This window comes from Lactuca virosa, chromosome 5 (genome assembly GCF_052849685.1).
Source record: "Lactuca virosa cultivar CGN04683 chromosome 5, Lactuca_virosa_CGN04683_v6, whole genome shotgun sequence".
Taxonomy (NCBI): Eukaryota; Viridiplantae; Streptophyta; class Magnoliopsida; order Asterales; family Asteraceae; genus Lactuca; species Lactuca virosa.
Window position 1 is genome coordinate 455,457,681 of NC_136430.1, and position 25,228 is coordinate 455,482,908.

The window sequence follows — 25,228 nt, forward strand, 5'->3', positions numbered from 1 at the left end:
TAATATTATAAGTTAATAATATTTATATATATGTATAAGAGTAAAGTCAGTCTTACCGTTAGTAGGCCTCATTCACGAAGCCGGTCTATAAGGGGGGTATAAGGTTACTGCCTATAAAATGGCAGTTTTATGGGTGTCCACTCTCACCCACCACTTCCTTGACTGGTGGAGGGTCGTTAGCCGAACGGGTAGGACAAGGACTATAATTCTCCTTTCATTAAAAGTATTAATGATAAATACTAAGTAACTAAACTCTTATTAATGCCCAATCTTAGTTACTTAGGAAAATGTGAATTTGGTGCTAACCCATGAAATTACACTTTGCACTTTGCTTAAGTCGTTAGTGGAGCGTGTGTGGTTAACCGGCACACTAACCTGGACTTAACAAGGTAGGCAAAGGGTAACTTAATATTTATCATAGTATCGGTGGAGCGTGTGTGGTTAACCGTCACACTGATTAAGGGGTAAATATTAAGGGTACCAAGTATATTTGCATGGTTATTCACACCTTGTTTTGTGATCCTCGGCATCCCACAAGTTCCTAAAAAGTTCATACTTCTTTCACCTCCTCCAATTATTCTCCCTAACCCACAAGTTCCTAAAAAGTTTAAGGTCACTCAAGCCCTGTTGGCAAGGCAAGGTCTAGGTGTGATCACATCTTGGAGATGTAGTCACATATTGACAAGCCGGGAGAGTTGGGTGTCAAAGTCTTGAGAAAGTTGGTGGCTCAACTACTTTCTAAGTCACATAGTGAGTTCTTTTGGGAATCCTATGAAACAGACTAAGACAAGACCCTTAATGATCTTATCTATTTGCTAAGATCAACTTCCTAAAACGCTATGGACATTGACAATGATGACATTGGATATCCAGTAAAGCTCTCTCTTCCCAATGGAAAGGGATCGGCCATAGTCAACTCTGTTGACCCAATGGTAAAGAGAGAGGCAAAGTCTGAGATAGTCCCATTATCAAGGGTCCATAGGTAACTATTGCCAAAGGAAGGGGCATTGGTTACGAAGCTGCCAAATTTACCTAAGGATGTTAAAGTCAATAAGTTTGGCTCTACTTCAGGTAAACTACATTGTCTAACTCTATTAAGTACATGCTGATTCTGATCGCGAAGATGGATTTCAATCGCATGGTTCGGTGATCAGAATTTTGGGCTATTACTTAAGAGTTATGATATTTATATTGCTTAGGAATAGATAACAACAAGGTTTTCATATGGATTCTAAGGATAAGTTTTTCCGCAAAGTTTTAAAATAAAAGAAAAAGGTTTTGATTTTATTTATTTTAAGTATCCTTACAATGGCATTTGTGAAAAGTTGTTGCTTATAAGATTCCATTGATAGCAATATTGGAAAAATGGATTTGATTCTTTCGGTTGTGGTAGTGTCTAATATTACCAAATAAGGAAAGATTCTCATCACCCAAGGTTCAATTGGACCGAAACTTGGAATCATGCAAGTTGTATAGTATGATGAATGAGAACTTTCAGCTTAGAAAATTAAGACTAATTCCTTATGTGAATAAGGAAAGGACTAAGGGATCGAGTACACATTCTTGTGCACTGGTCAAGTCCACCACAAAAGATCAAGAAGACTATTCGTCATGATTTACTTAAGTTCAGTAAATATGGTTATACTTATAAGTTTAAGTATAAGTCTGTAGCATTGGAGAAGTTTCAATGTGAGACAGAACGAATAAGAAGAATCAAAGTATGGCAGAAAGATAAAAGTTTCTCAAATCTGAAAAGATGGGAGAGTACTTTAGTATCATGTTTATGATCATCTTAATGATTAAGATACCATATCACAATTGGTCCTCTAAAGTCATCTTAGTGCATTCTTATGACTAAGAAGAGGAGTCATGAATTGTTGAAATGGTTAAATCAAAAAGATGAGTCATACTTCATTCCAAAACAATTCTTAGAGTCATACTCCAAGATTGTAACTTGAGTGACATATCTTAAAGAGGGTTTGTTAACACTAGTCAAATGTAAGAGTAAAAGGTTATCTACTCTTGAACATTTGAAATTGGTAAGTTGTGATGTTTTGGATAAAACAGAGACCAACTTAGGCCAATTATGTAAAGTGTTAGTCTTGATAAAGAATCCGCACTATCTCTTGAATATTTGACAAGGGAGTCTTATATGTCAAGAAGACAGTGGGAGTCTTAAAGCTCTTGAAAGTTTCAAGACTTAATCAAGAATAAAACCTAAAGTCCTTCACTAGCACACGACTTGAGGTTTATAACCTATCGTGTTGAAATTTTTGTGCCTATTCAAGTTGGCTTTGTATAGGAGTTCTGAGAGTTCTCAATTGGTTGCACAACTACTTGGAAGCAATGGCAGGCACCTGAGCTGCCAAATGGCAAGAATTTAAGATTGCACAAGTTTAATCAATATGAGTTTGGATTTGTCACTAACCTTGTCTTGTGATTATGGTTTTGACAAAATCACTTGGATAAGAACACATACACTATTAAATCTAAGTGTCATAAGGTTTCTCTCCGATTCATGAAAATGATGGTGAGGAAACACTTTCACTAAGTAGATTTTAGCTAGATAGCAATTGTGATATTTGCATTCTCAAAGTCGTTAGTGGAGCGTGTGTGGTTTACCGGCACACTACCATGGACTTGTGAGAAGTGGCAAAGGTCTAAACAATTGAGACTATGATTACGGCATCCCTTTTCATAGTTCTAAAATTGTTTAGACACACATGTGAGCTATCTAAGAGAGGTGTATGATTTTGATAAAGTTTTATCAAAACAATCTAGTATCAGAAATCTGAACTTTGGTAAGAAAGTCAGCTGATTTCTGAGTACATGTCAAAGCTAGTGGGAGCATAAGTGTTATGCTAATAATCATCATGTTAGTGGGAGCATGATAATTATGACAAAGGTTGCAAGTTAGCAATGTTAATTATAGAAAACAAAAGTTTCAATTCGTGAGGTTGCAGGGGTTGAAAAAGTTGTTTTGCTATAATTAAGGGAGAGGAAATTATACTTCATTTCAATTCTAAAAGCTTAGATTGAGATTTTGATCGTATTTAATCAAGGTATTTAATCAAGGATATATATATGAATTTCATGTTGGAATGGCTCAACATAAGGAAATTCTATATATGGGTCCATTATTTGCGTTCTAAAATTCGATTATGATTACGGCATCCCTTTTCATAATCTGAATTTTGAGAACTTGGCAAATTGAAATGGAAATATTATAGCAAAAGACTGGTTTAGTCTTTATGTGAGACATCATGAATCGTGTCCCATATGCTTCGGATATAGGATCGATTACATGTGCTATATTCATCCTTTCTAAAATTTTCCAAATGCCTGGGGCATTATGAAGGGAAAAGGTCTAGAATTGGATATGACTAAAATGATTAAGCAATTATCGAGGACAATCTAAGGTTTACCAAAGATTGGTTGCTCAAGGACAGTTGGAAGTATAATGTTAATTCTGGAAGGACCATATTGACATAATCTGTAAGGAGGCAACTCTTGTTCAGAAGTGATAGTCAAAATGGAATATGGAAATGTTTCAAAGTTAGAAATTATTCAATCTGTGTAAGATTAGGAAACTTAATGAAAGAAGGATGTTTCCAAGGAGCTGATCTCCTTTGGAATGCTCTGTAATGATTGTTGTCAAGTCTTTCTAACTTTGTGCATAATCATTAAGAGGATCAATGCATATAAGTTTAGAATCTAACAGATTTCAGTAAATGGCATGAATTTGGAATTCTTGCATTTGCAGTAAGGATTTGGGACTGTGAAAAGAGGATCATTGGAGTGATGTTCAATTGATCTATTTTACAAAGTAAAGATCATAGACAAACATAGTATGCATACTTGGTGTATGGCATGACTAGTGTTTAGAAAACATAGTGTACATGCTTGGAGCATGGGACAACTATTGTTTTAAATTCAAGTATAAAGTTGATAAAACCAAAACAATGAATAATGAGTAATCAGTATGGTGATAAATAAAAGTGTTTATTTATATTCATAGGGTTTGATACCATATTTGATTTATTTATTCTTGTGTTTCACTTTGCATGTTTTGACTTCCAGAATAACTAAGTCGCTCTTCCTGAATGATTAAGTTATTCAAACCATCCACAGTCGGTCATATGTTGGAAGTAGATATGAATCAAGACTGTCATGGGTTGGTTTGTAGAGGTCCAAGTTGGTGGACAAAGTGGTGCTACAACACTCATGAGTGCTCATAAGTTCTGAGTATTGGATTCAACCCGCGCTCATTTGAATCACTTAATGGATTTTATCACGAGTGATCATGAGACCATAATATCTTATATTCTTCAAACCTAGAGATATGAGTTGTTACTATGAGTTGGTTATACATTGATTGCACGAAAACGCATTGGTAACTCGATGTTATAAAACGTGCCTTTGTGTATGATTCAACAAGTAGTAGAACAAGCCATATGAGTCGAAGTTTATCCATTCCTTTTACCTTCGGGATAAAAGCGATATATGTGGGCCCCTCGATGATTTAAAGATGATACATGTGAGTGCTTGGCCAAGCCAGAACTGATTTGATTTGTTCAATCAGTCAGTCATCATGAATCGAAAATCGGGAAACAACAAATGGACAGAGAGAATGATTGATAATCCATGTCTCAGTCCATATGATATCTAGAATGGAGGAATATATGATCCCTTATCTAATGGACAAGTCATTGACAAAGGTCAGAGTTCGACAGAAGCTTTTGAGAGCTACGATTGCTGATCGGTTCCTGAAGTCATACGCAATAATAGTTTTAGACTTATCCAAGTGGGAGACTGTTGGATTAATGTCTAAGTCCATAACTATAATTGGTAAGACTTGACCCGACCCGGCATGGTCCATTTGGGTTGCATGGCATCATGCATTTGGATAGACTATAATGAGAGAAATAACACTTAAGGTTGGTTAATATATTATAAGTTCTAATATATTAATAAGGTTATTTAATTAGTATTGATCAAGAATTAATTTGGAATTAATTAAGTGATCAAAAGGAGAATAATTAAATATATGGGTTGATTGTGTAAATCATTCATTCTTATATATGTGGGCTTGTGATCCAAGATTCCTTATGTTGGACTAAGTCCATGGGGTGACCCATGGATACTCCATGGAGGTTAAAATCCATGGAGCATAAGGAATGAGTAAAGTTATGAGTTACATGGTGTAACCCTAATAGCCACCATATAAAAGAATCCCATGGCTCAAGAAATCGTGCACTAATGTGTGAGTGTGAGGGCTAGACGATTTCAAGGAGTGTTCAAGTTTCTCTCAAGTTATTCCAAGTGTATTTGGTGTTGTGTGAACCATTTGAGGTGTCACACTTGGGGCACTAGGCACTCAAGCTTCATGAAGACATTCTACATCAAAGAGGTATGTATTCTATCTTGTCATATTTATTATTTTGTATGCTAGATTAGGATAATACCTTGGATGTTCATAATTGTATGTATAATAGAGAAAACATAGATCCAAGGTATTTAGGGTTGCATGTACAGTTAGGAGTGTTAGAATGCTCATAACCCAACACTTGTAAGTTTCAAATGATATTTATTCTTTAGATTTGAAATCATATATGATATGTTTTATAATTATTATACTTATATTTGTCTGACTTGAAATCATATATAATTTTCAGAAAAAGTCTTTTTTGAAGTATCTAAAAGAGATCGATCATGTTAAAGCAAATGAAATGGCTGATAAAAATCTTACTCCAGTAAGATTGACAATGCCATGGAGGATAGTTTATAACAAAGTGGATTGTGGAGTTTTTGCTATGAGTCATATGGAGAGTTATTTTGGAGAAAAAGGTTCTAAATGGAAATGTGGTCTTCCAAAAGAAGGTGGTTCTCAAGAAAAAATCCTGGAAAAGTTAAGAATGAAATATGCAGCAGCAATTTTAACTTCTGAGAGTAATACAAAGCGTGATGATGTGTTGAAAGCTGCATATGAGTATCAAAAAGTTGATCAAAAGATTCGTGGTAAGCATTCATATGATGCTCAATGGAATATAGAAAGAAGGCTGTCAAATTTTTTTTAATTGAATATTTTCTTATTGATGATGTTATAAGAACAAGTTTGTTTATGTTGTGTATGTTATGGATATTGTGAAGAATGTTTGTTTTTATGATGATGGAAAACATGGTGATGGAAAACAAGTTAATATGTATTTTGGTGGATTTTATTATGTAAGTTTGTTTGTGTGAATTATGTTATTGACTGTTAATCATAAGTGATTACGTTATATTTTTATATGTAATTTATGTTTTTAGTATTGATTATATGTTGCTTATATATAATCATTAGTGATTGTATCGATTATTTTTTTATGTTTTTGTAATTATAAATGATTATATTTGTTTTACAACACATTATAATTTATTATATCTTTTTCTTGATAAGTGAGCTTATCTTTACTGCATGGAATACATCACCATGTGGAATCTTATCTTTGTAAGATTTTAGTTTTGTTTTTTAGTGTTTGTATTGAAGAATCTTTTCTTTATAAATGAAAACTGATTTGTACAACCGTATATTGTATTTTTGATAAGTGGTTATGTTTGTATAAAGGGGGTAGTCTCGTGCTACCCCTTATATTTCTTCAAAGATGAGCCCTTATACTTCCAAATGGTTAGTTTTGTTTATTAATTTCTTCAATTTTTATATATCACCATTATTTATTTTTGATCTAAACAACTTCCATTCTATTTCAGGTAAAATATGGAGTCTATAAGTCTAAAAGAACTAATTTTGTTGTATCTAATAACATGTTCCCCATTTTTTCAAGATTCTTGTTCTTTTATTTGTAGCTAGATTTTCATACAGATTGTAGCTGACTCCAAGAACGCCTCTTCCACCATTACTTAAAAAGTTTATCTTCATTGAACATATCAGATCTTTACTAGATGTCTTTGAAGTAGAGGAATGTTGTTCATTTAAAGAATATTTCTTTTTAATGAACAACATTTCTCTACATCAGATATGTAGTAAAGATTTGTTATGTTCAATGGAGATAATCTTTCTAAGTAATTGTGGAAGAGTTCTTGGAGTCAGCTACAATCTGTATGAAAATCTAGCTAGGAATATGAAGAACAAGAATCTTGGAAAATGGGGAACGTGATATTTGAGACTTGTGAAATTGTTTGTTATTGAAGATTTTATCATGTTTGATGTTAGTCTATGATGATGAATATTGTTATCTTTAGATTTTTTATGAGCAGTGTTGTATATTTGTTAGGAACGATGTTGTTGTATATGGTTATATGTAATGGTTAGATGTTTTTTATGTGTAATCATATTTTTAATCACTTATGATTAAACAAAACATATGAAGTAGTATTACATAATATTTTATGACTATATAGATGAATATTGTATATGGTTATGTGTAATGATTACATGTATTGAATAACAGTTTATATGTAATCTTAAATGCTTGTAGTAACATTTAATAAAAGTTTAATCATGAATGAATATATTATCAAATCAAAGAAAGAATTATCAAAGTAGATTAAATCCAATAGACAAAATCATAGTAAATTATGTTTTATAAAAAGAGTAAAGTGTACTAAACAAAAAGTATATTATTTTGAAAAAAAAATTCATGACTTATTCATTACTGATTAAAGCAGTAAATATCTAGGTAGCTTTTGATGATTGTTCTGCTGCAAGTTTGATTGGGCATGTCCGCAAGTTATGAGGAATCCTTTCTCCACATCCTGAGCATCTTCTTGTTTGCTTGTTTGAATTTTTATACGCTATTTCTGCTGCACTTTGAATTCTAATTTTCTTTCCGCATCCTTTATTGCTTTAAACATTTGGAACATTGATGTCAATGTCTTTTGGAATAGATATGCCCATAAGCTTTCCTACCTCTTCAACATCTGTCCTATTCTTCTGCAATTCATTTGTAGGATCGTTTTCATATTCCTTCAGCATGCTTTCTGTTTTCTTAACAAACAAATCCATTTTTTCTTTATTTTTTCTTACATATTCCAAACATGCTTCAAAGTTGTAGTATGCTTGATTGACAAATCTGTTAATTTCACTGTCTCCTGTATCATATACATGTCTACCAAAATTATAATGCTTTGATATCACATCCTTTCTCCAACGATTCTCAATGTACTGTTCAGGTATCTCTTTAATTCTATGTTTCATGAGTATGTTGAATGCATGTCTACACAAAGTCCCAAAGCGGTTGAAGTGTTCACAAGTACATTTTACATCATTTGTTGGAAGTTTTATTTCTACCTGTTCAAAATAAAATTAAAGCATTAAGTGTTTTATAATCATAACTGAATATTTTTTTTATATTATGTGTTGATTCAACAAAATTTAAAATAAGAATATATTACCTCAAATTCTGTTTTTAGATCACTATTTTTGTTCAGTTGTTCCACTTTGTATAACTCCCATCCATTTTTTGTTCCAGGATGTTCGTATTGGCAGTACCAGGAACCTTTATAGATTTCTTTCTGTAATTCATAAAACAATGTACTTGTATAAACTTTTGCAGCATGTTTTTCTATTGGTCGTGGTGAAATAAATTTATATACCGCCTTCTTTGTTTGATGATCAAGCTCATGTTGTGTATTTCTTTGTTTTTGAATTGCTGTGTCATAGTTCATCATGAAATGTAAAAGTAAATTTCCAGATTGAGAGTAAGTGTTGAAGAAGGAATTCATGCTTTCTGATCTTGAAGTGGTTTTCATCAATTCAAACATTCTTGTGTCACTGAAGTATGCAGGTATCCATTTGTCACGTAATTCAAACATATCATTGAACCATCTTTTATCATCCAGATTGAATTCATTAATAATCAAATCCCACTTCTTTTCAAATTCATCAGGTTTGATATGCATGTTCCAAACAAGCTTGTTAAATCTTTTCTTGAAGTCTTTGTTTTTAAATAAATCGCCAGTAACCTATGAATGAACAACTTTGCTTATATAAGTATAAATTATATACCTATTTGGATATATCATATATGAGTAATCATATATGATTAATCATATATGATTACTGTAATGTAGGATATATCATGTATGATTAATCATATATCATATATGTACTGTAATCATATATGATTAATCATATATGATTATATATGATTAATCATATATTATTATATAATTAGATATGATTAATCATATATCATATATGAGTAATCATATATGAGTAATCATATATGAGTAATCATATATGATTACTGTAATGTAGGATATATCATGTATGATTAATCATATATGATTAATCATATATCATATATGTACTGTAATCATATATGATTAATCATATATGATTATATATGATCAATCATATATGATTATATAATCATATATGATTAATCATATATCATATATGTATGATTAATCATATATGATTAATCATGTATGTATGATTAATATGTACTGTAATGTAGGATTGATCATATATGATTATATAATCGTATTATATAATCATATATGATTATATACTGTATCATCATAATCATAGTATGATATATGATAACTTATATTATTATAATCATATATGATTAATCATATATAATCATATATGATTATATAATCATATTATTAAAATACTTAATTATATATCATTATATCAATCATATATGATTAATCATATATGATTAAGTATTTTAATAATATGATTATATAATCATATATGATTATATACTGTATTATCATATCACATACTATGTAATCATATATGTTTATACAGTAAGTATGGTATCTGATAATTCATATTATTAGAATAGTTAATCATATATGGTTATATAGTATGATATCTGATAAGTCATGTATGAATCATCTGTCATAACACTATATAATCATATATGATTATATAATGTATTTTTATTATACCTTTGCTTGCAGTTTTTTCATTATGTGCCACATGCATAGTATGTGTCTTGAATTTGGTAAAACAAATTCCACTGCTTGTTTTATTGCTGCATCTTGATCAGTTAGAACAATTTTTGGTGCTTTCCCTTCATGAGCTCTAAGAAAAGCTTTAAGCAGCCATTCATACGACTCAATTGTCTCTCTACTCAGCAACCCACCACCAACAGTAACTGATTTCTTGTGGTGGTCAACTGCTGTGAATGGAACAAATACCATTTTATACCTATATAAAGAAAATGTGTTTAGTACAATCATATTTGATTAATAGTATGTTTGAATTTATATACATTAACTTACTTGTTTGTTCTAAAAGTTGCATCAAAAAGATATAACTTCTCCAAACTCTGCATCAAAAGCCTTTTCTCTTTCATCTGCCCAAAACATAGCAGCCAACAGATCTCCATCACGTAGGAACTCAAATGAATAATTTGGGTAATGATCTCTACGATCATTCATTTTGTTTATCATTATTTGAGCATCCTTGTAACATAAGATTCTATTTACTCCTCTCCACAAGTTTTTGTAGTTTGTTACCTTCGCCCCTACATATTTATATCCTCCTTTCAAAACTGCTCGTATTTTGTGAGCCATTGTGGGACCAATTTTAGCTTTTGATGCACGTACTACAAAATCTTTTTCAGAATATGACATCTTTTTTGCCTTTTTCGTATAAGGTCTTTCCTCAATAGTTTCCAGTGGGTGGTTGTGCATTTCAAAGAATTTCTTAACTTTGTAATCTGTTGTTCCATAAACATTTTCAAATATAATCTTTGCTGTACACCCAGTAATTATCTTGTTTGAATTTGGTTTCCTCTTGACAGAACTTGTAGCCAACGTATCACAAGGTTTTGGTTTATCCTTGCCACCCCTATTGCATATAACATATTTTTCTTTTATTATTTGGCTATTGTATTTTGATTGGCTACTCAGTCTTGTATGAAAACCTGCCATTTCTGCATAATCCGTATACATTTTTACTGCCAAATTTTGTGATTTGAAAACACTGTTTACAACTGGTACAAATTCTATAGGGACATCCGGTTTATATTCATATTCTTCAATTATGTTACTGCAATATGATTCATTTGTTGAATTGGAACTTTCACCTGAAAAAAAGAAGGGAATGACAAATATGTTATTATATAATTTTATGTTGTAATAATCATATGTGATTAACGATATGTATTTATATTTTAGTATAAAAATTTTTATATGATTTTAGATAATAATATATTATTAGATGTTAAATCATATGTATTTGTACATTGTATTATATGATTGATCATATAATATACTGTGTAATCATAAATGATTATACATATTAATTTATAAGTAATCATACTTGATATTGTTTAATCATGTATGATTAATCATATGTATTTGTAGTTTGTAATATATGATTAATCATATTTTATGATGTATAATCATATATGATTATTCATCCAAATATAATATTAATATAGATTTCAATTTGAAAACATATATGATAAATCATAATTACAAACTATAAATACATATGATTAATCATATATATGAACAGTCATATATGATTATTCATCCTTATATGATTAAATCACATATTGTATTGTATAATCGCATATGATTTTTCATAATTTATATTGTATAATAAAAGAATCAGAATGAAGTGTAGAAACTGTAATGTAATATGTAGTATTAAAACGAATTAGTTGTACCTTCAATACGAATCATATTTTGAAATTCTTCAGAAGTGAAAGAAATTGAATCGATTTGTTTGTCGTTACGAGATGAATTGATTTCAGCTATAATAGTATCAGTTGCGATCGACTTGTCAATTTCTTTTGGATTCGACATCATTTATGAAAATTGATTTTGAGTCAATTTTCAAATGCTTTGTTTATGATTGCGAGGTGCTTGTTTCTTCGATTTGAGGATTGTATCTCGTATTTATGAGGATATGAACTAATGCTCTGTGTCGATCGTTTTTTTCGATTTGAAGATTGCGATTAATTTGATAACAGATTCAGTAAAAATAGGATCTTTTTTATTATGTTGAATAATTGTTGAAGATTGGATGATATGATTACGTGACTGATACTGAAAATCGATGTGTAACATCCCAAGTTTTGTCATTTGTAGTCCCTGGGGATGGCAGGGTAAAGCCATGAAGAGCCTAAGGGCTAAATTGTAATTTTGGGGGCAGGAGGAGTACGCTGCGCGTACATAAGGATACGCTGAGCGTAGTAGGGCGCGCCCTAGTACGTTGGGCGTACACTTGTGTACGTTGGGCATACTCATAGCAGAAGGAAACCCTAATATCTCGGGTTGGGGGCTATATAAACATCCTTATGGCTCATTTTCTCTCCTCCTTATCAGCATCCATCTTCCAGAAACGCCCCCAAACCCTAGATCTTGTGTGTGAGAGTGAGTTGGTGGTATTTTGAGCTCTTGAAGGTGAAGCCATTGCAACAAATAGTTGAAGAAGGAGATTGGCTTGTAGATCTGAAGTTGTGTTGTGCCATAGAAACTCCAGAAGGTAAAAAGCTTCAAACTTTATGCTTGTAGGTCAAAGATACAGCCTTTCTAGCATTATGGAACCATTTCTTGTCCCAAAAGTCCCAAAATGGTGCATGTGATGATTTGGACGAGATGAGTTGTCCTTTCAGACTCTTGAAGGGGTTTTGAGTGTTAAAAATGAGGTCCCAATGGCTTAAGATGTCCCATGCATGTAGTAGGAAGGTCTTAATGGATTAAGACCTTAGATTAAGAGCTTTCTGGATGTCCAAAGTGTTAAAGTTAGAGACTTTATAAGTCATAGGCACATTTGGTCACTGGATCTGAGATTTGGGCTTAAGTGCTTAAGCCATTAAGCACTTATTAGAGTTTTGGCAAAACTCACGTACGCCCCGCGTAAGGATCTGTACGCCCAGCGTACTGGGTCAATGACCCCGTTTTCCAGTCAACGCGAGACTCACATACGCCCCGCGTAGCCTTGGGGTACGCCCAGCGTACGCCTTTTGTGGGCTTTTTGTGATTTGGGCTTCGGGTGTTGGGTTGTTCATGGACTAGTCGGGCTTGGGCCTTCGCTGGACTTTATGGATATGGTGTTTTGGGCCAAGTCTTGATAGTGGATCTTGGAGTTGGGCCCATTTAGGAAGTTGGGCCCAATCTGGTAAATTGGGCCAATATTAGGCCTTGCACATATGGACTTGTAGATCATGGATTGGTATTGGGCCTTGGCCCCAAATGAGAGAAAAGGTAAATTGGACTAATATTATTTGTGGGATTCTTGGTCAAGATTAATATTCCTATTTTTGACTTATTGCTCGCTATTTTGGATAGCTCGGGATTTTTGGCGAGTCGGTGATTCGGGAGTTTGATTCTTCATTTCAGATCGGCTTTGCAAGGTGAGTTATCATCACTATATCAACAGGGTATAAGGAACCAAGGCCGACCCTTTATCGGATTTGTATCCGGGTATTTCCTTGATATGTTTATTGATCTGTTAGATATGCATCCTGGTAGTTAGGATGGTATTATGCTAGTGACCTGGTTTAGGTCGGTATCCTAGTATATAGGATGATGTTATGTTAGTGACCGGTTAGGTCGGTATCCTGGTTATAGGATGGTTGCTGTGTAGTGATCTGTTAGATCGGTATGATTATCTGTTATATACATGCTAGCGTATGATATTTATATGCAGATGATTGTTTGATTGGTATGGGGGTTGGGTTGAGGCGGGTCCTGCTTTGTGCTGTAGGCCAACATACCCAGGGCGCACCGGATAGACTGCAGGCCCAGGAGGGCACATAGTCAGGCCGAAGGCCCCGAGAGGGCGGACCAGACGTGTCGAGGCTCGGAGAGTGGACAGATAGACTAAAGGCCCAATGCGGGCGATCCAGTCAGACTGTAGACACAGAGAGTGGACCAGGTGGACTGAAGGCCCGGTGCGGGCGGACCAGTCACACTGTAGACTCGAGATGCATGGTTGTTCTGTGTTTGTTATATGATATGTTATGGTTGTATGAGGTTGGTATTTTGGGTGTAACTCACTTAGCTTTCGGGCTTACAGTTTCAGTTTATTGTTTCAGGTTCAGCAGATGACCGCGGGAAGGCAAAGGCGTGCCCATACACTTCCTCGATTTATGTTTATGATTTCTGGGAGCTCTGATGTTTAAACTATTTTGGAAAACAAATTGTAATAACTGAATGGTTTTATATGATTTAAAAAGTTTTAAATTGGCTCAAATTTTATGGATGTTACAAGTTGGTATCAGAGCCTTTGTTTGAGTGAATTGGAGGAACACTCGTGTGAATCCAGTCTCAAATCAAGGAAGGATATTCAAAATGATTTTTAAAGGGTTTTCAAAATAAGTAAAAGAGGATGTGAAGTGTACGATCAGCCGGAGCCAGTAAGTAGACCCCAAAATACCATGCAGTTATTTGATATTGTGATATGATAGAACAACATGCTAGTACTAGGCTAGGGATCTTCAGGAATTGCACGATAGAATTGCCTGATTTCATGATGCCTGATAGCCTAGAGTTTTCCTCATATGAAATTGACATCATTACTGTAGTTGCTTAGTGTATGCATCACGGTTGTACATAATTAAGATCCCATAGCCTGAGAATGTTTGGTTTAGCTTTATTTCCTGTTCCTCGTATGGTTGTGGGATTAGAGTAGGACCGAGTATTCGAATGTCTATAGGTTCGAGCGTTATGTATGGCTAGCATACACTAGTGCTGCAGGGTTGGTGGAAGTTTCATGGTCGGGTGAGTCGTGAGAGGTCGGGAAGCCAGTTTTGAGATATTCAGTATTCCTCTAGGAGTGAGGATTGAGCGGTCACTATGTTTATGTATATTGTTAGGGTGTTGTGGTGATACTTGAGACAAATATGGGTAGGTGTGGAAGGTAGTATGGGCTCGTACTACTGAAAGCACAGGACCCATACGCGTAGCAAGGAAGTCGCAACCCCTAGGGTGTGGTTGGGATTAGGTTCCCCGTCGTTTGTGCGGATTGTCGGATATCTTCCTGTTATATTTTCAGTATGGTGGTTACGAGGCGTTTTGTGACTGGATCCGGATCGGGATCAGGGCAGGGCGATCCGGAGGCCCCGACAGCGCCTGAGGTTATCGACCAGGAGGGGCCAGCAGCACCCGAGACTGTGATACAGATGGGGACAGAGGAGCTAGATGCCAGGATTCGAGAGATCATGCATGATGAGGTTGCCGCTATGTTTCAGGCACAGCTACCAGAGATGTTTGGGTCAATCAAGACCGCCATGGTCGAGTACTTTGACGAGCGCTATGCAGCCCTTGCGGAAGCAGATGCCGCGACAACTACTGTAGCTGTAACAGCGGTATGGGTAGGGGCTAGTTGGCCTTTTCAGTATCTAGACTTCGATAACATGAAGCCCCCGACTTTCGATGGGACTCAGGACCCTATCATATCCATGAGGTGGCTATCGGACATCGATGGATGCTTTTTCACATGTTCCTGCCCGTCTGACCAGAAGGTTAGGTGTGCCCTGAACATGTTGAGGTCCGGGGCGAATGACTGGTGGAGGTTGATGACAGGGTCTTATTCAGATGAGCAGAGAGCTATAGTTTCTTGGGATCGGTTTAGGGAGATGTTCTGCTCCCGTTACATTCTGCGAGTCGAGCATGAGCGGTTAGCTCAGGAGTTCTTGGAGTTGAGACAGGGTACAGAGTCGGTGACTGAGATCACCCGTATGTTCACTGAGAGGGGGATGTTTTAGAGAAGGAAGGTGTCCGCTTTCTGAACATTAATTTGAAGTTTACTGTTATACCCCTTAATCATTTAACAGTTGACGTTAAGTTCCATTGGCTGATATTTAATCTCACAATCTTTAATTTTTTATTAATCTCAAGGGAACCATCCCCTATATATATATATATATATATATATATATATATATATATTCAAGTTGATTCTATTTTGCCTCTTCCTCAGAGAAAGACGATCAAACAATTCCCAATCATGGTCCTTGCGGATCGGATCATCCCTATAATATACAAAGAAAAACTCCAGATATTTGAGATCTTTCTCTTTGAATAAGATCTCAATTCCAGCGATGGTTTCATTAGATATCTTACAACTAGAATCCCTCTTTTTTCCGATCCAGTCCCTTCACCACCGCGAACCCTAGTTAGATTCAGGCATGCTACACTTTTTAGTGATTGGGAGAACCCAAGTACTCTCTTTCAGATTCAGGAAAGAACTCTCATAGATCTTTTTTCCTTTTGGGAGATACAGGAGCGAAACAATCAACCTATTGATATTGGAAGACCCAACGGATTCTTCCAATGTATTCTATATATATAGTTTTTTTTTTTTGTTTTTTGTTTTTTTTTGTTTGTCTTTTTTTTAAAATTAATAAAAGAAATACATTTTTATAAAATACAATATTTAAAAAACAAAAAAGACATAATATTTAAAAACTAAAATTAAGATTACAATAAAAAAAAGACATAATTTCAAAAGATAACATTTTTCCAAGTCCTAATTAACTCAAATAACATTTAAATTAAACCTAAAACCATAACATTTTACTACTAATCCTAATTAACCCAAATACTTCTTTCCTAATGTGATCCTTCATTGCTTGTAGCACCGCTAGATCTTCAGGCGTCAAACCCTCCTCGCTAGTCCGAAGAATTAACAACTGATATGTCATTAATTCTCTCTCTTTTTACTCCTACTTCTCATGTGTTCGCCTTTCTAGGAACTGCAAGTGACGACGATTCAAGTCATTTTTTTCTTTTATTAATAAATTGTGCTCATCGAATTTCGCTCTCATTTCCGCCGCATCTTTTGCTTTCGCCTCAACCTCCTCCACATGATTTGCGGCGCGTCTCGCTTTGTCGCGTCCGGGCGGTCGTAGTGGTGGGAATATCTCATCGATATCATTCGGGATGTCATCGGTGTCGGCGTTTAGGTCGATGTGAGTTCGTGCGTCCGACACGTCGACCGAGCTCGAATTGCGAGACCTTTTGGATTGAACCTCCGACGACGTAGGAGTTTTATTCCACTTTGGATCCTCTCTCAACAACTCCCATGATTTCTTAAACTCGAAAACATGAACCATTTCGACCCGATATTGTTCTTTTGCAGATTTGAACAAATCGAAGTCGTTGGTTCCGCTTTGCTGTTGCGCCTCAAGCCGATTGTAAATATCGTTGAATTTGCTGCACCACTTAGTTATTTGACTCCATTTGCTGCTTAAGATGTCATTATTGCGATACGTTTTTTTCTTCAACATAGCGTGAAACTTTTCGCGCACCGCCACCCAATAAGCACCTTTCTTCATTTCATTTCCGCGGAGTTCGTCTTTTGAAATAGTACATCATGTCGCCGTCAAAGCATATTCCTCATCCGATGTCCACCATTATGGAACGTCTGCATTTTCTGTTTCAACCGCTATTGATTTCCCTTTCGTTTTTCCTTTCCCTTTCCCTCTCCTACTACCTCCCGCTTCCACTTCAACCGATGGTTGTGTTGGAGGTGATGGTTGGGTAGTTGTTTGTTGCATCGTAGCAAAAGTATGGAGAAGATTTTGTTGTAAATTTGGGTTTTGACCAAATAGATTTTGTTGAAAGTAAGGTGAGTTAGGAAATTGCAGTGGTGGTGAAGCGCGATTGAAAGCGGCACATTGGTATGGGATTTGTGGTGATCCTTGAGATGATAGAAGGTTGAAATAATTTTCGTAACCCGCAAATCCGAGAGGCGAGGTTGTGTTTGGTTGTGGGGTTTAGGTCATTTTTGGTCACTTAACTTTTGGTTTTGTGCTCATTTGATCACTTAACTCTTTTTAAGTTTTAAAAGGTCATCGAATTTTTGGCTTTGTGTTCATTTAATCATCTAACTTTTGGTTTGGTCACTTAACTTTTGGATTTGTACTCATTTAGTCACCTAACTTTTAAAATTGTGCTCATTTAGTCACTAAACTGTTAAAATATAGCTATAAAAATGAGCACAATTTTAAAATTTTGATGACTAAATAAGCATAATTTTAAAAGTTAGGTGACTAAACGAGCACAAATCCAAAAATTAAGTGACCAAACCAAAAGTTAGGTGACTAAATGAGCACAAAGCCAAAAGTTCGGTGACCTGTTAAAACTTAAAATAAGTTAAGTGACCAGATGAACACAAAGTAAAAATTTAAGTGACCAAAAATGACCTAAACCCTTTGGTTGTTTGTTTGGGTTTGATGATGGAGGGGGGGGGGGGTGTTTGGGTTTTGCTCCATTTTTTTGATTGAGAAGAAGGTATGCAAATTTTTATAAAATATAAAGAGAAAGAGAGAAAGAAAGATGTAAAGAAGATTGATGTTGTATTTATATAAAGGTTTAAAAGGTAAAAAAATGTATTTTTATTTTCAAACATTTTGACCGTTGTTACAACGGTTCATTTGCATTCAAACGGTCAATTTTTATGCGTTTCGCCCGGTGGTAACGAGCACGAGATTCCCGATAACGAGAAACAACGAGCAAGGGGGGTGGTGCTCCTCCCGTTACAACGCCGTTATGGCGTGTCCACGTCGACTATAACGAGCACTTATGTGCCCATACCGATCACACTAAGCATCACGCGTTCAATCTTTCCCAACACCATATTTCTTCTCATATTTATCATGTCGTTTTACTTTTTAATTTGTATTATAAATATATTAGCAACATTTATAAAACATTGTGTTCAACTGCTTATTGCTGTTTTACTTTTTTTTTTTGTATTATAAATATATTAAGTTATTAACAACGTTTATAAAACATTGTGTTCAACAAAACTATTAAAATTTACCTTAACTTGCTTTGTAAGTGAATTTTCTATTTGCTCTGCAACCTGGGTTAAATCCCTTGGAGATGTAAGAATTTAATTTTTTTAGCTATTTTTTTTATAATCTATATTGTGGGTATATTAAAAAAAATAGATAAAACATTATACGGGCTCATCAAAATGCTTGGCACTTTTTTTTCATGGGTTTGAAATCATATGCATTTTTTATGCGTTTGACTCTTATTTAATGTTCATGTTCCTTTTTTAACAAGAGTAAGCCCAACAAATTGTTTGGGGCCTCTTTTTTGTTTTGCCCCAGACCTCAAATATGTTTGGATCGATCTTGTTCCCGAGGTAAGACATGAAGTTCGCAAAGAAGTGTGTGATCCAAACTATGTCATTAGTTAGATAGTTAATTGTTTGTTAGAATGACTAACATACTCAATCCTAAATGAATGTTATCCGTCAACTCCTGATACTACTAGATTATAAGTCTTCTGGTAGAAGTTGTATAGTTAATGAGCCATGCATTCGTGGCGAGCTGCTTGAGACTATTTACGGAGTAAAAGAAATAGGTGTGGCGATCTTCCAAATCAAGAAAGTAAAGACCGTCCTTCTCGATACCACGATAGAAAGGGAGGCGTGAGACACTTTTGCTTGCGCTGTTGCGGTTGGCTACACAGAGCAATTTGTGTTAGGAGGGAACGAGGCGAAGCGCTTAACAGGACCTGTTGCGGTTGGCTACACATAGCAGTTCTCTTTTATAATTCACAACTAACTTATTAATTAAACGTTATTTTTATCGACTAACTTTTTATTTTCTTTTATTTTATTTTTCGAAATAACAAATATAATAAAATACTCCTAAATTATTCCACCTTTATCCACATCGGGACTTGAACTCTCGACTTCAAAAAAAACATAACAACATCGGATACCATTGAGCTAGAAACTCTTTGGTAACTAACTTTTTATTTGATCTCGAAAATACTATCCATTCATCGTGGAAATCTTTAACGAACATTTATGTATATTTATTTGATTTTACTTCTCACAAAATCAATTAATAAATTTATTGGTATAACTCGTATAATTGTTTGATGGAGACATGTGCACGAACTACGATCTCATAAAAGTAAGTCACACAAATTAATATTTATATAATAGATGTTTAAATTATTATTCATAACTTGTCGGTGTAACAAAACAATCCTATACAATCAAGAAAGAGATTCCATCATTTATAACGTATTTAAAATATTCATTTATTTAAATAAATATATAATTATAATATTTTATTCCTGAGTTTAAATTTAGCATATCATTTTGTAAAGTAAATATTTTTCAAATATTATTACTACTGATTATAAAATTGATGGGACATTGGGACTACGACCGACAATGACTCACAAGAAGTAATATTTCAATGTGGATCAAATTGGAACCGGTGAGCTGTTACTTATGTAATGTTTTCTTATACTTTTTATATTAAAATATATCTTTTTGGCATCAGTAGCTTTTATTCAGCGATGGAAAAAACCTATATCGAAACTCACATCTGGTTTGACCAAAGAATTTTCAAGTTGATTCGTTGTGATTCCTTAAAGGTAGTATGAAGGCTGGGGAAGCCCACAACACACCTTCTTAACAAAAAAAAACCAATGATTCAATTGAAGCAATTGAACCCAAAAGAATTGATTGGCCTTAATAATGAATTAATTCCCAATTTCTAAAGGATGTCAATGTTTACACATCCATAAAAGAGTAATGATCCATAAGCTAGAGATGATTTCTACCAACATAAAGCCCTTATTCTAAGCAAATTCAATGATTCATTGATAAATCAAAAAAATAGACCAACAATTGTACATCGAGTACCAAACCCATGATCAAAGTATTAAATAAACATACAAATTATGAACTAAGAATCATAAACATGAGATAAATGACAACTAGGGATCTAAACAAATCGAGCTACTCACGATCTACCCGAGATCGGATCGTTAAAAGCTCGAAATGAGTCGGGCCTTAACGAGCCAGAGCCTGAGCTGGAGCCTAGGATAAAGCTCATTTCACAAACAAGCTTGATCCCGAGCTTGCAGTTACGGGTTCGTTTAAGCTCGCGAGCTTAAATGAGCTTTTGTATAATATATTTTTATTATATATATCATTATTTATTACTTATATATTAATAAAATATGAAGAAATAAATAATAAGCCGATCTTGATCTTTAACGAGCTTTACGAACAAACGAGTCTTAATGATCCTTAACAACCCGATCTCGAGCTTCATATATGTGTCACGAGCTAGAGCCTCCAGACTCTTAACAAAACATGAATCCTATAAAGTAACTAGCCACTCATGGCAACAAGACAATGATCATAAAAGTGTTTTAACATCAAGGAATTAGCAAATACTAGAAGAATGAGATAATGAATGTGAAGCTCGACTCATTTACATCCTTATATTGATCACCAAATATGAATCCTTCAAAACTTACAAATATCCAAGGGTTTTAGCCTAAGTCAACCAAAATAAAGTAATTAACCACTCATGGCAACAAGACAATGATCATAAAAGTGTTTTAACATCAAGGAATTAGCAAATATTGGAATAATGAGATGATGAATGCTCTAGCTCTGCAAAATCTCCTCCAAACTGCTCCAATGGTGTAAAAATTGATCTAGGGGCTGCAAGACCTAACCCCAAGGTAAATGATGGGTCAAATGACCAAAATGCCCCTGAAAAAGTAGCCACGCGGGTGGGGAACACAGGGTTGCGCGAGTGGAGACATCATCCTCGCAAATGATGTTGAAATGCTATTGGTTCATTCTTCCATTACTCCATCCCACTACCTTAGATTCCATTGGCCTCCTTCACACCTCACATAATTTAAAATATACCAATCATCTTCACGCATCAAAATTGATAGTCCAAAACCATCTTCAAGTATCCATGACCCATCCAAGTCTTCAACACATCAAGTCCAATTCTTCTAAAATGGATCCAACAAAGCCCATAACTCTATGTAAGCCCACAAAGCCTAACAACTCAGCAACAAGCTAATTTGCAACCACAACGAGACTCCAAAAACCTATAAAACACCTTATGTAAAAGAGAAAGCACCCGATACGATCAAAGATAAAGAAGGGATATAAAATGTAATGCAATAACAACAAAAAGGCTAAAAATGCTAAAAAAAACTATTTAAAAGAAGTAAATAAAACAACCTATCAGTATGTAGCACAACTCATCAGTAATTACTTGGTTAATATTATACATTTTCTTATTCGATATCTAATTTAATCTCGTGTATAATTTTTTTCTTCTTGGTTATACAAGGTTTAAATTTAATTATCTTGATTAACAATTAATTAATCTTTTAAACCATCTTTGATTTAATATTTATCATTTAATTAAACAATTAATTAAATTAATTAAATCATTTAAGAGTTAAATAATTAATCTTTTAAACCATCTTTGGTTTTACATTAAAATGATGATTGCAACATTGAGATGTTTGCTTTATATCCACAAGTGGATCTCAAGCTCTACACATTTTGTTAGGATAACATGGATTAAGAAAATCTCCAAGCTAATCTATATAGATATCTTCTAGTAGATGTCTATTAGAAAAAACGGTCTTTTTTGAAATCTATTTATTATGTCTCATATTAAAAATATGAATTTATAGTAAACAATATCTTTATTGATCTAATCATAGCTACTTGTGAAAAAGGTTTGATCACAGTCAATAGCATAAGTATGATGAGGACCATAGTCAATGGCATGAGTATGAGAAAATCATTTTATAACAAGTCTTGCTTTAAATATGTATGGTTATCCATGTAATTTATTCTTTCTAGAAGAATTATTTACTCATTCTAGCCTTGCTATAGGGATAAATTTTAATCAAGCCCATACTTGATTCTAATACATGGATTACATCTCATGTTCATGACTCTAATTCATTTATTAGATTCGAGATCTGACATAACATCTTGGTATTTGATGGATTTTCCGGAAACCATCAATAAAGGCTCATCAATGAGAGATTCCACAATTCTTAAGTCATAGATGATTTCTACAACTAATGCGAACAATTTGTGTTTGTGAATAGCTATTATTCAAGTTTAACTCTCATTGTTAAGACTAGTGCCAACTATTACTACATAAGGTTATGGTTCTTGAGTTGCTTCAAGTTCCATGTACCTCCCACTGGCTTTGTCATTAGAAGTTTGCTTTCTACTAACTTAGATTTTACAAGAATAAAATGACTTATTCTTGGCAGGTTTGCATATAACAATCTAAGCCACATTTAGAGTATTATACAAATATGTATTTAGTAGATTTGGGGTTTAGAAGCTTTAGTCTAACATCGGATTTAAATCCATAAAACATTAAGTAAGATGAGGATGGAGCATTTCCATACTAAATCTTATAAAGTGTTTAATCTACTTATTAGTTGGTATTTGTATTTATGATACAATTAATAGTGATTGAAATATTATCCCAAAAAGATTAAAGGATGATATTTCTACCGATTAAAAAGTAAATCATACCAAGTAAGATTTAATTCGTCCTTTATTATCATTAAGGCCTTAGATGGTTCTTACCGGTTTTGTATCTCAACTTTTGAAACCTTCAACAAAGATTTCACAATTATGCTTTACCACGTAAAATATAATTAAAACTACTATAGTTGTTAATAAAGTTGATTTGGCATCTTGTGTTTAATCTCAGACATTCATTAGAAAGGAAGTCATACACCAACGTGTATAATTCCTTAATTATTTTCTCTACACATTAGTGAAAATATGATTAGGAATCCTTTATATATAAATAAGGTTCACATATGTCGAATAAACTATATTATTTCCCTTCAAAGATCCATTTTTTGAAGTTGGAATATGTGAATATCATTTATATAATAAAAATAACAATGTTAAAGATAAGTTTGATTTAAAACAAGTTTAAGTCAAAAATGCTTGTATATAAAACTTGATTTTATTTATGAAAATGTTGATATTTACTTTACAATTCTATTAAGAGATCTAGTCTCATAAATAAAAGTTAATCATTTAGAAATATGAATATTATCGATATTAAAAACGATTAAGTAAATGATCAAACATTTGAATAAAATAACTGAGACATAAATTAGACATGATAAATTTAAACATACATTGTTCCAAAACAAATATTGTTTTACATTACAAGTAATTTATGTTCTAAGCATAAATAATAAACTAAACTCCGAGAGTGTAGTTCCAACTTGATTGTGCTCAGGTGGTGCTCTTCAATAAATAATCTGCAAGCCATTTACAAATATTAGATTAACATTTAAATACCAAGTACCTAAGTGTTATATGAAAAGTATGAGTTCTATATAGTAGATACTAGAAGTACTAGTCTCTTCCAGACTTTCTTTCCAAATAAGAGGAGTAAATCCTCTTCCAGGTTCTAGTTTCTTCGTAAAAGAAACAAGATCCATTTATGTAGGCTTTAGTAGATTTCTTGGGCTTAAAGGTGTTCAGTCCATTTATGTAGGCTTTAAATAAAATATCACCGTATTTATTGGAATATTGCTTGACCTGTTATATCATCAGATATATGTTTAAATTATCCAAGACTTCCTAGAAGTCATGAATAACTATTCCTAGCTTGATGTTAGAAGCATCTTTAGCATCACAATGATGCCTTTACTAGGTATCATGTTTAGGTTTATTGCTCAAAGCAAATAGTTTAGGACTAGGACCTTTAACTATATACAATTTCATATCTCTCATGAGATTGTCTCTAAAGACATGAACACATTCATTAAAGTTTTATCTATTGAATGTTATGGTTTCATTAAGTCATTAAAGAAAATGACAATTCATGATAATGAGAGTGAATTATTTAACTACAAAATTTTAACAAAATTCATTTAGTATTTTTAATATTTAATCTTTAATAATTAATACCCTTTTAGTTTCCAAAAACATTAATTATCAAAGTCTAGGATCCAAGTTGCAAAACAAATAAATGGTTAGGTATCCTTTATCCCATCTATTTGAATTCAACCCGGTAGATATCGATTATCAATTATATCTTGCTATATAATTCCTAGATTTATGGGATCTCTAACAACAAATTTAATTAGACATGTTTGATCCAATTTATGCCTCGGAACTCTCTTGCTTACGTATCCTTTATCACAAAAGATTTTCGATCAAATCATCCAACTTGAAAAACTTGTGTAATCGGCCTATAACTTGGTTATAGAAATCGCGAAGACACTCCGGCCATCAAAAGACAACACTAAGCGGTTATGTATCCTTTATCCCACTACTGCATACAAGAGATGAGCGAGTGTTCTTCAAAAGGATTGCATAGATTTAAGGTTTGTAAAGAAAGGGTATTTATATGTTTTATAATTCTAGTTTAAAAACATATGATATCATGGTTATTACATGCATACAATAAACCATGGTATCAATTTTCAAAAGAAAATCACTTTT

At 33.6% G+C, this 25,228-nt stretch overlaps 1 protein-coding gene across 1 annotated transcript; it reads right to left on the minus strand.

Annotated features, from left to right (window-relative positions):
- Positions 1 to 7,846: 7,846 nt before the first annotated feature.
- On the minus strand, positions 7,847 to 11,778 carry LOC145114323 (protein FAR1-RELATED SEQUENCE 5-like). Its single transcript, XM_079050319.1, has 6 exons — positions 11,640 to 11,778; positions 10,289 to 11,051; positions 9,907 to 10,168; positions 8,596 to 8,964; positions 8,395 to 8,514; positions 7,847 to 8,290 (listed from the first exon to the last, which is right to left on the minus strand). The coding sequence occupies exons 1-6, from the start codon at positions 11,776 to 11,778 to the stop codon at positions 7,847 to 7,849; spliced, it is 2,097 nt and encodes a 698-aa protein (XP_078906445.1).
- Between the last annotated feature and the right edge of the window lie 13,450 nt (positions 11,779 to 25,228).